At 48.7% G+C, this 16,095-nt stretch overlaps 2 protein-coding genes across 2 annotated transcripts in view; one reads left to right on the top strand and one right to left on the bottom strand.

The window, feature by feature from the left end:
* Positions 1–1,574: 1,574 nt before the first annotated feature.
* Positions 1,575–1,759, bottom strand: LOC309816686 (large ribosomal subunit protein eL39-like). The gene has a single exon (XM_082644474.1). The coding sequence runs from the start codon at positions 1,726–1,728 to the stop codon at positions 1,597–1,599; it is 132 nt and encodes a 43-aa protein (XP_082500600.1). The 5' UTR covers positions 1,729–1,759; the 3' UTR covers positions 1,575–1,596.
* Positions 1,760–2,771: 1,012 nt separating this feature from the next.
* The window catches only part of PDPK1 (3-phosphoinositide dependent protein kinase 1), a 71,790-nt gene continuing 58,466 nt past the window's right edge, over positions 2,772–16,095 (top strand). The window contains exon 1 of the mRNA XM_082644714.1: positions 2,772–2,925. Coding sequence (XP_082500840.1) covers positions 2,902–2,925 — 24 coding nt within the window. The 5' untranslated portion in view covers positions 2,772–2,901. The remainder of the gene's footprint in view (positions 2,926–16,095) is intronic.

Raw genomic sequence — 16,095 nt, 5'->3', positions numbered from 1 at the left:
AGTGCTTGGCACGGCGGGGAGGTGCAATACATGCTTGTTGAATGGACAGTTCCTGGGACTTCCCTTTATTGCCCACCTGTGTGCTTACCCCCTCATTTGGTGGAGCTCATGCTTCAGTAACTTTCTGAGAAAGGGTGCTTGTGAGATACACACACACACACACATTTTTTGGTCGTGCCGCATGGCTTGTGGGATCTAGTTCCCTGACCAGGGATCGAACCCACGTCCCCTGCACTGGAAGTGCAGAGTCTTAACCACTGGATGGCCAGGGAAGTCCCAAGATATATATTTTTAGACTCTATAGCTATATGTATATTTACATTCACATTTAATGTTGTGTCTGGCAAATTTCTTCAGTTGTAAGATGGTAATAAACATTGAGTATCTCAAGGTTGTGGCGAGAAGATAAAGTGGTTAGCATTCTTTGAGGATAAGGTATTATTACTTTGTGAGGATTGAAACAAATAGAAAATAAGAGTTGTTGGGAGGCAGTTGAGCCCAGTGGCCGAGAGCAGGGCGTCGGTGTTGGTCGGGGCTGGTTTTGAGTCCTGTGCTCTGTAACCTAGTAACTCTGTGACCAAGAGTAACAAAGTCACTGAAGCCTTGGTTTCCTCATGTAAAGAATGGAAATGGTCATAGTACCTATTGTTTGAGGCAAAATCCAATACACTGCTCTCAATATGCAGTAGTGGTTATTGACATAGTATAATGTTGGATGTGGCTTGGTATGGGAGCCAGAGCAGTGTCTACTTTGGACCTGTCTTTGTGTCCCCTGAGGGTGAGAGTGTCTCACTCTTAGAGTGGGGTAGGCAAATAGCAATTTTCAGCAGAAGTCCTGAGGGGGATACTGGCATTTTGACCCAGCAATTACGTCTACTAAGAATTTATCCTAAGGGAAGAAGTAAGCGTGTGACACTGAAGTGGTTCCCAGACTTCTACCTCATGAACAAGGCCCAAAAATAAATAAATGAATACATTAAAAAAAAAACAACAGTGGGAGCCTTCTGAGGGATAGGGGTTACATTTGCCTTTTTATTGGTTATTAATTAATTAATTAATTAATTTTTGGCTGCGTTGGGACTTTGTTGCTGGGCACGGGCTTTCTCTAGTTGGGGTGAGCGGGGGCTACTCTTTGTTGCAGTGTGCGGGCTTCTCATTACGGTTGGTTTCTCTTTGTTGTGGAGCACGAGCTTTAGGCATGTGGGCTTCAGTAGTTGTGGCATGCAGGCTCAGTAGCTATGGCTCGCGGGCTCTAGAGCGCAGGCTCAGTAGTTGTGGTGCACAGGCTTAGTAGCTCCGCGACATGTGGAATCTTCCCGGACCAGGGATCGAAGCCATGTCCCCTGCATTGGCAGGAGGATTCTTTTTTGCTTTTTTCCAACAAAAGGTTTCATATTTATTTCTGAGTTACACGGTGAACAGTGGTGAGGAAAGATCAAAAAAAGAGGAGAGAGCCATTCCATTTCTCCCATAAACCCAGGCAGCTGTTCCAGACACTAGTGATGTCCTGATATAGTAAGATGCAATTGACCTTGATAGCATACATGTGTGTCACTTCATATGTGAAGCTCCTTATAGACCCAGCTTGGTTCTTCTCTAATGTCTTCTCTTGGAGTTGTACCTGATTTGATTACCAGTTTTCATTCGAATCCATTGGGGAATGGGACGATTCTGCTTTTGTTTCTTGGCCAGGAATCGCTTGATCCTGAAAGTCTTGTGAGAAGACATGGCGAGGAGCAAATTCAACCACACATAGGATGGGGGATGAGAAAAGAGCAGCAGGCGGATTCTTAACCACTCTGCCACCAGGGAAGCCCTAGACATGAAAATTCCTTAATAAGAGTAAGCACCAAGTGAATGTTCGCAGCCATCAGTGCTATGCAACAATTAATTCTGGCCAGTGGGATGAGGGATTCATTTATCTTACTGTTACTTCTCTGTATTGTCTAAATCATTATTTTAAAAAATGAACATGTATTTCTTTTGGAAATAGAAAAAAAGTTATTTTAAAATATGCAAACCTTCAGGTAACAAGGCGATTCTAATTTTGTTTGAAACAACATCATCTTAGAACAAAGTGAATGAATGTACTTAATGCCACTGAACTCCAAAATGGTTAAGGTGGTAAATTTTATGTATATTTTACCACAATTTAAAAAAGCAACAATATCACCGTCATCAACAACAACTACCAAAAAATTCAACATCATCATCGTCAACAACAGCTCCAAAAAAATTTATAAGCAGAGTAGAAAGTTCTGAAGGTGTCCCTGGGACTATTAGCAGTGATGAGATGGGATTGTTTTCTGCCTTCTAGCTATGGCTTTAGAGCCTAGATTTCCTTCCGCGAACACTTCTTAGTTTTGCAACTAGTGAAGTTGCTCCTCTCGATGTTTACTCAGAGCCCCGCTCCGGAGTCGAAGCTGCACGGTTGGAGCCCAGCCCCACTCCCGCGTCGGGGCCGACCCCAGCGAGCCTCAGTTTTCCTGTCTGGCAGCCGGGATGACAGCTCGCCCGGTCCCGCGCCAGGCCCCGCCCCTCGGCCCTGGGATTGGCTCGCGCGGGGTTCCCCCCAAACCCCCCGCGCCGGAGGCGGGGCCAAGCCTCTCCCGCCTGCCGGGCCCCAACCCGGAAATGCAGCTCTGAGGCGCCGGCGGGGCTGGCCGGGGCAGCGGCAGAGCGACGGCGAGTGTGACCAATGGGCGCCGGCGGTGGCGGCGGCGCGGCGGAAGTCCCGCCTGGCGTCGCGCGGGGGCGGGGCGGCTCTGGGGGCGGCAGGCCGCGGGGCGGGCGCAGGATGCGGGCGGCCATTGCTGGGGCTCTGCTGCGGGGAGGAGGACGCTGAGGAGGCGCCGAGCCGCGCAGCGCTGCGGGGGAGTCGCCCGTGCAGACGCGGGGCCCATGGCCAGGACCACCAGCCAGCTGGTGAGTGCGCGGCAGCCGCCCGGGCGCGCCGGCCCGTCACCCCGCTAAGCGCGGCGGTCGCCGGGGTCCGGCGGGGCGGCCCGCGGTCCCGGGGGCCAGGCGGCGCCTCACCTGCGGCGAACGGCCGGGCCTGGGACCGTGGGCGCCGTGTGGGCGCCGCTTGAATGCTGCAGGAAGCCCTGGCCCAGTTGAGGCGGGCACCGGCCCGGCGGGGGCGCTGACAGGCGCGCGGAGGGCGGGGGAGGCCGGGGAGGTGTCACCGGCCCGTCGCGGTGGAAGTGCTTGGAAAGTTTGTTTTCGGCGCGGTGCGGCCTGAGTCAGGCCTCCGGGGTTACCTTTCGTTCTGTGTGCAGAGGAACCGCCCCGGGCCTTCATCTGGGACGGGGTCCCTGTGCCTCCGCTCGCAACTAAAGCGGGACGTGCGAGTTCTTGCTCGAAGCACCTGATGCTCGGGTCCCTCCGAATTCTCGGTTGGGGTGGAGTCTGATACACTCGGATATGCTCCTTTCCCGGCCCGGTGGGGCGGCGTTTCGGTGCTTTTCATGCCTTGGGGCTCCGCTCCGGCACCAGCATTGGTGTGATGGGAAGCCTCCTCGAGGCCGGGCTTGAAACCACCACCGCGGGCAAGTGAGCCTGACCGGGCGGAGGGATTTTAAGGGGAAGGAAAGAGATAAAGCACTTGCTGGGTTAAATGTTTTGTTGCAAGTATCGTTAGTGTTTCTGTGTTTTCTCTCTGTTGCTGAAAGTATTCCTAGTGTTTTTATGTTTGCCCTCGGTTAAGTTCGGGAGTCTTGGGAAGTTGGTTTAAGGATTTATACCTTGTATGCGAACGTGAAGAATGGAAGAATGTCGAGACAGCTTGCAAAGTCTGGTTCAAAAACCAAATCCCTTAAATGAGGGAAGACCCAAGAAATTTACATTACTCCTTATTTTCCACGGTAGCGGCTGTTAATTTTTCTGAGGGGTCATGGGCCCTTTTGAGAGTCTGACGCAAGATCTGAGTCCCCTCCTGAGAAAACCGCACGGTTTTACTGAATTTTGTAGTTATTTCAGGAGGCTCTTGATCCTTCTGGAGCTGGTCCGTGGACTTGAGGTTGAGAACTCTGGTTTGTAGAGATGGGTGATACTCTGAAGTCTGAGAGGAGGAGGACCTGTTCAGTTGAGAAAAATGGTGAAAGGCCAAGGGATGTCTTTGACTCTTGCGACATGTGTGGCTGTACCGCGGGGTGCCTGGGCTAACGCGCAAAAACAGGAGATAGGCTGCTTGGCGGACCTCAGTGGCGGCTGGGGCTGACAGTGATCATGGAAGTTTGTAAGAGGAACTTTCACACAGTGATGCTGTTGCAGTACAAGGTGTGCGCTCTGATGGCGTACAGGGGAAGAGGAAAAGAGCATATCGTGTCATAGTCTTGGTGGTTCCATGTGATGGACACTTGACGTCTGGAGTTTCTTTGCAGAAGGCAGCTTTTTAGTACAAAAAGATTGGAATCCAGTGAGAAGAAATGAATTACAGAATAAAGGATGGACCTCCCCATCAGGAAGTGAGAGGAACTAGGCTTTTGTGTTTTCATCAGCTCCATTTGTCCACATGTATGTGAGAATATGCTGTATTTCCCATCAGTAACGGCAAAGATGCCCCCAGCAGTGGATTTTTCATCTGGGGACAGATAGATTTGCACTGTTCAAGTGAGTTTGCACCTGGATTTTTAAGGTGGCACTTTAGGAGAGTCCCCGTCCCAATTACTTCCCACTTCTTTACGTATGTACAGCCCGCGGGGGAGCAGTATGAGTTGGGAAGTCTGGAAATGGCCCAGCCCAGTTTGGTACTACGGTGAGCCAGAGGCCGTCAGAACCATTTATTGAGCACTTACTTCAAGGCAGGCACTTTGCAAGATAGCTCACACCATGTTGCTTGACTTCTGTCAAAAGTGTTGTGAGATAGGTGTCGCTCTCATTTTACAGGTGCAGAAACTTCAGTTTCCACAGTGCAGAGAGGTTAAGTACCCGCCTAATACATAGAGTACAGTTTGAACCCACATCTGAGCGATGGCAGAGGCCTGGGTGCCACCCTGCCCCTCCCGGGAGGGGCGCCCTGAGGGAGGGGTGCAGCCCTCTGTCTGGGGAAGTCCTCAGTGCCACTGCCCAGGACGTCTTCCTGGGGGTTGTGCGTGTCCTCAGACTGCCGTGTGGGAGGCAGGAGGGACATCTTCTCGTGGAAGGCCAGCACACTTAGCTACTTCTTTGGGCAGATGGCTGAACTCTGTGACCCCTGGAGCCTGTTTCAGCCTCACACTGTCAGAAAGCAGCTGTTTGGAAAGAGGCTCTGGTCCCTCCTTATTTGAGGGCTGATATTCTGAATGGGTGAGGTTTGGAATCCTTGCTTCTTAAAAAATTGTGCAACGATTTTGTTAAAGGTAAAACTGTTGATTAGGGAGAGTGGTTCCTTGCACACTCTAGGGTGGCTTTTGCAAGGGTGGCTGCATCTGTGTGGGAAGCCAGTGGGGAAGGCAGAGAACATGGAAAGAAGTGGGTTCTGATTTTCACACACCCTTTTGGGGAGCTTCTCATGTGGCTTCGTACAGTGTGATGTATTTGTGACGCCCCTACAGCACTTACTGAGCGGAGTCCAGAGGTGGCAAGGTGAGGTCCCTATGTTCTACTCTTCTGACATGCGTTTTATAAGAAGGATCACAGCAGCAGCTTGTGGCGATATGGGACCTGAAAAGAGGCCCTTGGGCAGCTCTTCAAAGCAGGACTTGGCCTCTAGGCTGCCCTTTTTTTTTTTTTTTTTTTAGATATGTAAGATGTATTTATATAATGATAAGTGTAATGAAGAACATACTACAGGATAATGGGTTACAATGACGGGGGTGGGGGGTGGGGTGGACTGACGGTGGCACTTGAGACTTGAGTCAGTATACACAGTCTAGGCTACCTTTAGCACAGGTTTGGGGAGGAGGAAAAGGCAGCTCCTGGGTGGGTCCCCCTCTTCAATCTGTGCCCTTGTCTGCTGAGCCACCTAACGCAGGGTTTGGGTGCACGTAGGGCAAGTGTGTAATGAACTGGGAAGCGCTGCAGAAATGAGGGGGCGAACAAAGTTGGTCCCTTCTGAGTTGATGGTGTGAGGAGAGCCTCCACTGGCCGGCCACTACACTTTGTCCCCTCCTGAGGAATATCTTCTGTGGGAACGGACTTTGATGGAATCCCACGTGATACTTCACTTCTGTGACTATGGAATAAGGAGCCACTGCTGAGGAACACTTGATGCAGAAATGACTCCCTCAGCAGGTGTGAGGGTTGGGGCCAACGTGTGCGTGCTCTGCGCCTGCCCTTGTGATGACAGCTGGCCATAGGGGTGCGGAGCACAGTTGTTTTGAAGGCAGGTTCAAAGAGCAGATCACCGGGGAGGAAGTGCTGGTGTGGAAACTGTAAGTTTTGGACATGTGTTGTTAAGGCCTTTTCAGTAGTGCATTATTCCTTAACTGGATTGCATTGTTGTTCACTGTGATACCAAACCCTTTAAAAAAAATAACTTGAATATTGAGAACCAGTCGTGTATCCAGTCTCTAGATGAAACAACAGGCAGAAGGCATTTTCTCAAGAGCAGTGGGGAACATGTTCTGATGATGATGTCTTAGAGGAGAAAGGCCTGTTGGGTTCATGGTGGTTCTTGGGAGGGGCGGTCTAGTTTCTGTGCTCGACGCTGGGTTGCATTTATATAGTTGCATGAAGTCTGCTTCCATCCTCTTGGTGTAGAAAATTTTCCTAATTTAAAATGGAATTTTATTATTTATTATTTTTTATTTGGCCACACCACATGGCATGCCTGATCTTAGTTCCCCGACCAAGGATTGAACCCGCGCCCCCTGCAGTGGAAGTGCAGAGTCTTAACCATTGGACTGCCAGGGAAGTCCCTAAAATGGAACTTTTATCCCAAGAAATTCCAAGTTGTTTTGAGTGTGTTAAGAGAGAGTTCATTATAAAGCGTTTACATTTGTGGGCTTCAAATCCCTTATCAGAGCAACTGATTCAGGTTTCTGTTTAAATAGTTGGATTACACATAGGCTCACAGAAGCGAGAACTGACAGCACTGCAAACTCTGTGTGTGGAAAAGAGGGACAAATCTGACCTTAGCAGCTCATGACTGGGTGCATGGCCCACAGAAGAACAGATAAGTGTGGTTTCCATCTGTCGTGTAGTTGAGGGGCCTGATGAAGGTGGGCACATAGTTCCTGGTGGCCTGCTGACCTCCTCTATCCTACAGATAGGATTGTGTGCCCTCTGTACCAGCCACTTGCAGCCTTTGAAATATTTAAAGATGTGGTTTGAAGGTATGTCTGAAGGTCCCTGTCTTCCGCCTGTTTGTGGAGCTGGTGGCAGGTCTGCCCACACTGGAGAGGGCTGATGAGAGGCTGTGTGTGTGTCTCTCTCGGCAGTATATCAGTCAGAATTCATCCGGGTAAAAGCTTATTTAACAATGAATTCATTGTTAAAGTCTCATTCTTCAACCTGTTTTTCTTTTTTGGAATTAATTTTACTGCAGCAGGAGTTGTATCTCAAAGTGACAGCCTAATATTGGATGCTGTCAAAGAAGGTTGATAAGATTCGCTGGGAGCCGCATTGAAGTTCTCCTTAGTGCTTTGACCTGCAGTGGAAACCTGTGGGAAAAGGGGCTTGGAGTTAACTTTTCTATCTTCCCTCCCTGTTTCTGGAAGATTTGGGAAGACAGGGGCTGCCGTGGACCTGGGAACTCTGCCCCATCCAGGGGGAGAAGGTTTACCTTGCAGACCTTGCTCTTGCACCGGGTCTGAAGTGCAGTCGGTTCTTGTGCTCGACGGTGGCGTGGCTGTGGACACCCTCCTGCAGTGAAGGAAGTAGTTATGTCTGGAGGGGGATGGCCACACTGTGTGCTCATCACACGCTCTCGCCTGTGGGGCTGAAAACATTGACACGCTTTCTTCCTCGTTTTCCCTTTCTTGGTGAGGAAGTGAGTTGCTGGTGGGGGTCCCAAATTCCAATGCTCCTGTGACTTCCCCTGCTTTTCTTGGTTTGTCACTTAGCTACTCCTCCGCTAGCGTCCCTCAGTTGCCCGTGCCATGTGGCCTCTCTTCCCGGCCTATAAAGCCCAGGACAGTGTCCAGGATGTTCTCGGCTGCCAGGTTCTCCTCTTTAGGCCCTTCCTCTTTGTCTGAAGAAATTCCCCTCAGTGGAAACACACCGGCCTCCCCACCCCCTGGCTGTGAAGCCTTTTCTGGCCAATCAGCTTCTTTGTGTCCCCCCTACCGCCCTTTGGTCTGCATCAGCTTTTGTTATATATTCAATGTTCTGTTTCTCTAAAACGGGTTCTGTACCTTGTTATGTATATATCTCTCTAAACTTGGAGTCTAGATGGTTTCTGTTACTCTTTTTCACACTTTCTCTTCATGGTTCTCATACCCGGCATATTTGTGACAAGCCTGTCTTACCATTTTTGCTATTTATTAATGAAGACATCTCTGAATCCTGCATGTGTATTCTGACTCCCTGTGTTCAGAGCTGTATGTGTTTGAGGGATGGAGGGTCTCTTCATAAACTGTTTGTTGCTTAATATGGAAGCATTCCAAACTAGGAAGAAGTCAGATGGTTAAAAACATGGTCCCATGTACCATTTCTTCATTGTCTAAGGAAATATAATTCAAAAAGGGGATGGCTCTTTTTTCTCACTATATATTATACCACCTACCCTTTGACCACCTTTCAACCCTTGAAAGGTTGTATTTGAAAGCCATTGGTTCCTTTTTATACTACAGTCCTTCCTGGGAAGTTTTGGTGATCAAATGTCAGGTTAAATCTGGATTAGTAAGTGTTAGTGTCAAGCATACAGTATTCTGGGCTGAGGCTCTCCATGTCGGCAGTGCTGCCCTGCTGTGCCAACAGGCAGGGGTGAGCCCTGCCATGGACCACTGTCCTCATGTGGTCAGACCGTGAGTATCTAACCTGTAGAAGAGCCAGCGTCGGCTTTGTGGACCCTGCAGGTGGGCCCTGAGGATCAGGATGACCCTAGCAGATTCTCTGACCAGAAGCCAAGCTTCTTTCCCCTCATGACGGAAGCAGCCACCCTGCTCTGCGGTCCCTTTGGCACACCTCTCTTTGCTGCTTTGGGTAAGGTCAGAGAGAGCTTTTCCCAGCCCTTGGCTTTGCTCTAATTTCTAAGAGCGTCCTGTCTTAAGAGGAGCACCTGCTCTGTGGGTGTGTGCAGCGCCACAGCTGTGCCCCTGGCTGTGAGGGGCTCCACCTTCCTGAGATGGTTGTGCGGCTGGTGGTCCTGGGGGATCCCAACACTCAGTGTCTGAGCAGCCCACCTTGTCTTGGGTTTTCCTGCCATACACCTGTGCACGGATGTGGGGTGAACGAGTGTGAGTGAGAGCCACCAACCTAGGAGGAGGGCCGGAGTGGATGGGAACTTCAGACCTAAGTGTGTGCCAGCACTGGCTGTGAGCAGTGCTTCTCCTATGGGAAACGATGGAAACAGCCCAGTCTTTGGGGAAATTGCCCGAATACTGGCTCTGCTCAGGCATGTTCTTAGCAAAGTCTGATCCGTAGCAGCTAGGCCCTGGGGAAGCAGGTAAGTTAGCAAGCCAGGAAGCTTGATAACTGCTCATTTCCGGGGTCCTGTCATTATTAACTGGCTTCCTTCCTAGAGGGTGAGCCCTTAGCCATTCTGCATTTTTCTCTCAGAGTGGCCTGTGACTTAGCCTGGACTGGAGACTGAGAGAATAAACTGTTTCCTCAGTGCACAGTCTTAGAAGCTCAGCCCATACTGCTCTCTTTTTCCATTGTTAACTCATTTTTTTCTTCCTGCAGTTTGGCATTTTTCTTTCATGGGTTTTTTTCATTGGTCAAAATTATAGTCTGCTGATTGTATGTACATAGTTGTTATTATCAGATATACAGATTTAAAATTGTGCATCTAAATATAGATTTTATTTGCGAACACATTTATTTTCATTCCTAGAAAAACAAAACTCACACAATCTAAGTGCTTTTTTTTTTTTTTTTTTTTTTTTTTTTTTTAAATCTTAGAAAACTCTTCTACCCAGAAGCGCTGGCACTGAGCTTTGTGTTTCGGAGGGGGTTGGGTGGTGGGTGGGTGAGGATGGTCAGGTGGTGAGTTAGGAGAAGAGGCATCAACAGAACAGGGCTCCATGCTCATGCCCTGAAGGAATCCTTGGGTGAAAAGGACCTGATGTGCAGCTTAGTGGGTGGGGGGCAGCCTACGTGCACGCTCTCACCCCTCTGTGACCCCCTTAACCATGGCCCCGCTTCAGGGGCTGAGGGGAAATGGTCAGCAGTGCGGCCAGAAGGGAGGGCAGTGCCCTGCCAGGAGGGGGTGGCTGGCCTTTGTAGGGCTGCTGCAGTGAGGAACACAGAAGAACCTGGCCCCAGGGTGCACCGAGCAGGGGGGCTTTCCTGGCAGCGGCAGCCCGGAGGGCAGGGGAGCAGGGAAGTGGCTGACTGTGGAGGAAGTTCAAGGAGGGAGCCCCGTTTTGTGTGCTGGGAAGACCAGGTGGCTGTGCTTGCCTAGTGCTTTCTCGGGAGGACCTGCTGTCCTTTCAAACACGGATGTCTTTTGGACAGTGTATGATGAAGGTGGTGGTATTTGGAATTTTATACTGAATTTATTCAGTGTCAGGTTTTTTTCCCTTCTTTCAAGTGTATTATTTTCCTTCAGTAGCCCTATATTTTTCAGATTAGTATTCAGTATGGACTCTTGAGTCAAGTTGTTTTTTGTTGTTGTTGTTTTCATTTTGTTTTTGGCCGCGCTGCACTGCTTTCCTGAGCAGGGATTGAACCCGTGCCCCCTGCAGTGGAATCACAGAGTCCTAACCACTGGACCACCAGCCCTGAGTCAAGTTTTTAATGACACAGGATGTTTTCAGATCCTTTAAGTTTGCTTGAAGCTATCAAAATAGCCTCGAAACAAACTTATTTTTATTTTATTTATTTATTTTTTTTTTTGCAGTACGCGGTCCTCTCACTGTTGTGGCCTCTCCCCTTGCGGAGCACAGGCTCCGGACGCGCAGGCTCAGCGGCCATGGCGCACGGGCCCAGCCGCTCTGCGGCATGTGGGATCTTCCTGGACCGGGGCACGAACCCGTGTCCCCTGCTTCGGCAGGCAGACTCTCAACCACTGCGCCACCAGGGAAGCCCCGAAACTTATTTTTAAAATAAACTTGAGGGACTTCCCTGGTGGTCCAGTGGGTAAGACTCCACGCTCCCAGTGCAGGAGGCCCGGTTTCGATCCCTGCTCAGGGAACTAGATCCTGCATGCCACAACTAAGAGTCCGCATGCTGTGACTTAACATGCCGCAACGAAGATTGCGCATGCCGCAACTACGACCTGGAGCAGCCAAAATAAATAAATAAATATTAAAAAAATAAAATAAACTTGATTTTTGGAATAACTTTAGATACATAGAAAGGTTGCAAACACAACACAGAATTCCCATAATACCCATCATCCCACTTTCCCTAATGTTAACATCTATACAACCCTGCCACATCTGTCAAAACTAAGACTTCAACATTGGTGCCACATATTGACTGTACTGCAAACCTATTGGGATTTCCTCAGTTTCCCCCCAATGTCCTTTTCTGTTGCAGGGTCCCATCCAGGGTACCACATTGCATTTGGTTGTCGTGTCTCCTTGGTCTCCTCTGCTCTATGATAGTTTCTCAGTCGTTTCCTTGTTTGTCATGAACTTGATGCTTTTGAAGAGTACTGGTCAGGTATTTCATAAACTGTCCCTCAGTTTGGGTTTGTCTGATGTCTTTTGTTGATGAAACTGGGGTTATGGACTCAGGAAGAATCCCAAGGAAGTTGGGTGCCCCTAGTGCATATATCAGGAGTGCCTGATGTCCACATGACTTATCACTGGAAAGATGAAACAAGATTAGTTCTGATTGACTGGAATTAGGCCTATGGCCCTGCTCTGCTCTCTGATACTTGCTGTTTGTGTGTCATAGGATGACCACAGTATTTTTATTTGGGGAGGGACCTTCATGCTTACCCAGTTGGATCCTTCTGGTTTCCAGATGAAGACACTTGGGACTTGGAGGGCTTCTGACTTATGTACCAGGTCAGAGCTGGCATGGGGTCCAGGTGCCTGCCTGCTCTGGCCACTTTCTGCAGGCATGGACGCTCCCAGGACACTGTGCAGGGACAGAGATGTCCCCAGGTGCCGAGTGAACCTGAACCCACTGATAGAAACGCTTTCTAATCGGGGAAGGCCCGTGTCCCTCCGGAGTATTTGGAAGCTGCTATTTGTGATCTAATTAGCATTTGCCGTGATCTGCTCAGGTCCTGTGTGCTCAGTCGCTTTGTGCTTTCTTTGCAGGTAGGAGGATAGATCTGTATCACCTGGTCCTTGTGAAAGCAGGTGGTTAGCTTTGGTATGTTCTCTAGCTTTTTTTCTTTCAAGTGAAGCTATGGTGTTGTTTACTGTCTAAAGATCTTGAGTCACGGCCTGACTTGTGGGCTGTTACTTTGAGACTTTTAGATTGAAACAAGCACAGAGTTTGGAGTTTCTTCTAGCCCAGAATTCTGAAGATAGGCATATTCAGGAAAGTCACGAGTTTGGTTTGTTTTCCCACCCATCTATGGATTTGCCCCTCCAACGTTGTTTCCATATGACCACAGCAAAAACAAGACAGTTATGAAGGTAGGAATTGGTGGGAAGAAAGAGCAGGGCGCTGATATAAGGGCAAAGCACTATGCTAAAATGACTGAGAGGCCTGAAGGCATTGAAGTCCCTCCCTAGGACTCTAGGAGTCCGGAGGCTGTTTACGTGCTTGGGGTTGGCTAAGAGAAGGTGAAATAGAGACTGGACTGGCCTGGCCTGCTCTTCTTTCCTTCCTCCTCCTCTCTTTGTTTCTGGTAACTGAACTCTTAAGTTGGTGATTGGTGGAGGTGTGGATGAATGTCATGCTAGACAAAATAGATCTTTCTCTGCACACTGATGATGTTGTGAAGCTCTTCTGTGGGAGTTAGTGGTTAACAGTGGGACAAAGTATATCTCTGTCTCAGTTGGCCATTATTGTTCCCAATAAGAAACTCGTTATTCAGAATTTGCAGATAAAGGCCCAGGAAAGGAAAGCATCTGTTAAAGGAGCCTTTTCAGGTGTCAGGATAGGCATTCTTAGTTAGAAATAAGCTGGGTCTCTCTCCGTCCAAAACCATGTAAGTTTACATTGCTGGAAGGGTGTTCCTGCCAGATGCTGTTGATATATATGGCCAGTGGCATTCTGGGGGCTGGTTTGTTTTTCTCCTATTTCAAAGAGAGAGGAGCTTCAGAGGATTAAAAAACAAAAGTCTGACCACATTAATCTGGCTTTTTTTTTTTTAACAGGATAATCTGTTAGGGTGATTACAACAGTTATCCATATCACTGTGGTTGTATGTTTATGTGTGGGAAACACCAATGAGGGTAAACAAAATCTAGGGCATTTTAGGGAAGTTCCAACAGGTCCGTTTGCTGCTCTCAAGGATCGTGCACCTTGCTGGGGGAGGGGCACAAGCTGTGTTCCGGCAAGGACAAATTACAGTGCAGTCCCCACTGAGGTTGAAGGACACAGGAGGAGGAGAGGGCATGGCTAGTGGGTCAGTGTCAGCAAGGGGGACGTAATGGGGCTGCTGAGGATCCCCAGCGCAGAAGAGGGGAAGGTGGGGCTGAGGGGAGGGTTTGGGAGGGCTGGAACCCTAGAGAACGGTTCTCATTTCATTGGAAGTGCCCATGTGCTCTAGATTTTATTTTAGCCCTTGACCTTTCAGTCTTGGATGCTGAGGGAGGTTTCCTTTAAGGAGCTGGGGTTGGAAGCTGGAGAGTGGGAAAGAGGAGCCCCAGGGTTCAGCTCCTCTGGGTAGAAGGGGAAACAGCTCAGTACCTGCTGGCCTCACCACATCTCCTAACTTTCAAGATAAATTGCTTTGGATCAAGTTAGGTATCACTCAGATTCACAAACTAGATTGCAGGGGAAAAACGTTTGCTGAATGAGTTTAATTCCCAAGGAAAGATTCATATTTAAGTGGTATATAATTAATGTGACTTGAGCTTAGAAACTCAGTTTTTCTTAGTTGTCAAGTTTAATATGTTAAATTATTTTAGTAAAACAGAAGGCGAGAGCTTGTTGATATTATTGTTTTCTGACTAGTAATAGATTTTACTGAAAAGCTTTTTTACTAAAGCTTTTAATGCATATTCTTTCTAGATTTCATCCAAGTTATTTGGCTGTGAAATATATGGATTGGACTGTCTTTGAAGTGCTGCTGTTTTTCTGATACTGCTCTAGGATGATAGGCTTTAAAAGCAGAAATAGGATTTCCACACTTGGCCCCCAGTGGTAGTTAATGATTTCTTCCTCACACATAGGATCTGTATCTAAAAGATATTAATTTATTCATCTACTCACTAACAAATACTTTTTATACATCGCACGTCTTTTCTGGATGAATGAACTGATGGACCTGGAAGGAAGTGCAGAAGGTCTCTGGGCCCCGTGTGGTATTACCAGTGTCTATTGAGGACTTAGTGGCCCCTGTGGTCGGTGCGCCATTGATAAGGTCCCTCAGAGGCCCTCACTGCCTGGAGCCCCTGTGCTGCATCTGCTGACCCTCCTAGGTCAAATTTCATCCCTTGCAGCCATCAAGGTTAATAGTTACTGGGAACCAACTGGAAGATCTATCTTTTCTTCACCCAGGGGTCTTTGTCTCTGTATTTAAAAAAAAATCAAATTGGGACCCTGACCATATATCTGAGACAGTTTTGTCTCCTGCTGTTTTTCACTGAGTGTTTTGTATGAGCCACTTCCAGTGGCTGTGTGGTACTCCCCTCTGTGGGTCAACCATAAGTAGCCATTGTCCTGTTGTGGATGTTTACACTGGCCGTTTCCAGCTGTTTGGAGTAATTTCTTAATGAATGTTTTCATAATATAAATCTTAGTATGAATTTGACTGTTTCAACTAGATTCAGTGTAGCAGAAATTGGCAGGTCAGAAGGACTTGGGCCTAAGATGTGATATGGGAGTGGTTACTGAATGCTTCCCAGGAAGGTCCTGCCAATTTGGGACCCTACTTTCTTGTTCCCTGAGTCACATGGAGTATCAGCATCAGACATACCCTCTACCAGCTGGGGAGGGTTGAGAGTGAGTTTGAATCTGGCTTCACTGTTGGGCTTTTTTTTTTTTTTTTCCCCGGTATGCGGGCCTCTCACTGTTGTGGCCTCTCCCGTTGCTGAGCACAGGCTCTGGATGTGCAGGCTCAGTGGCCATGGCTCACAGGCCCAGCCGCTCCGCGGCATGTGGGATCTTCCTGGACCGGGGCCCGAACCCGTGTCCCCTGCATCGGCAGGCGGACTCTCAGCCACTGCACCACCAGGGAAGCCCCCACCACCCTGTTTTAAATGTAGGATTTTACTAGGCTCTTAGAAGCCTTCTGAGTGGTTCTGCTGATTGTAATCTCCTCCCTTCCAACCCAGAAGTCACCTGCATCCTGATGTTCATGTTAATCAAGTTAATGGCATGTAAAGTATACCTTTATGCAGTTCCAAAGTATCCGAAGGAAGTTAGAAGAGCAAAGAAATCCTGTATTTCAGTGTTTCATAGTATGTTTGTGGTATGCACAAAGTTAATGTTCAAGGTACAGGTTTATTAGCAAAATTCAGACATTGTTTACTGAGTCTTGGCGTCTGTTAAGCCTGAGGACTAGACTTTAGGCGGCTGGCAGCTGTGACCTTGTGTTCTTCCACCTGCCTCTCGCTGGGTGAGAGGCTCCAAGGGGCTGCAGAAGAGAGTGGGAGGACAGATTAAGTGGTCACCCTCAGGGATCACCCACTAGACGCTTCTCCCTCTGCTGGTGCACTTTCTCCACGCTGCTCCATGGAACAATAGAAAGTCTTACTCGGGTCTTCATTTAAATCCAGTCAGCCATCCACCTGGAGCTCCTAAGTGTAGTTGCATGCTGGTTAGGATGAGCTGCATTTTGCTATGTGTCGAGTTGCACAAGAGCATTGGTGACTATTTGTGTCATGTGGGCCAGCTCCTGGTCTGCCTGCGGTTGAAGGCTAATGTGGGCGGAGCGTGTGCCGTGGTCTGTGTTACAAGCACCCATGCCCCGCAATCCCCTCCCACCATTTT

The sequence above is a fragment of the Mesoplodon mirus genome (assembly GCF_964341445.2).
Source record: "Mesoplodon mirus genome assembly, chromosome: 15".
Classification (NCBI taxonomy): Eukaryota; Metazoa; Chordata; class Mammalia; order Artiodactyla; family Ziphiidae; genus Mesoplodon; species Mesoplodon mirus.
This window is presented reverse-complemented; position numbering and strand designations above follow the sequence as displayed.

Excerpts from the sequence above, each read along its gene's own strand:
- LOC309816686 (XM_082644474.1), bottom strand. The coding sequence starts at position 1,728 with ATGTCTTCTCACAAGACTTTCAGGATCAAGCGATTCCTGGCCAAGAAA.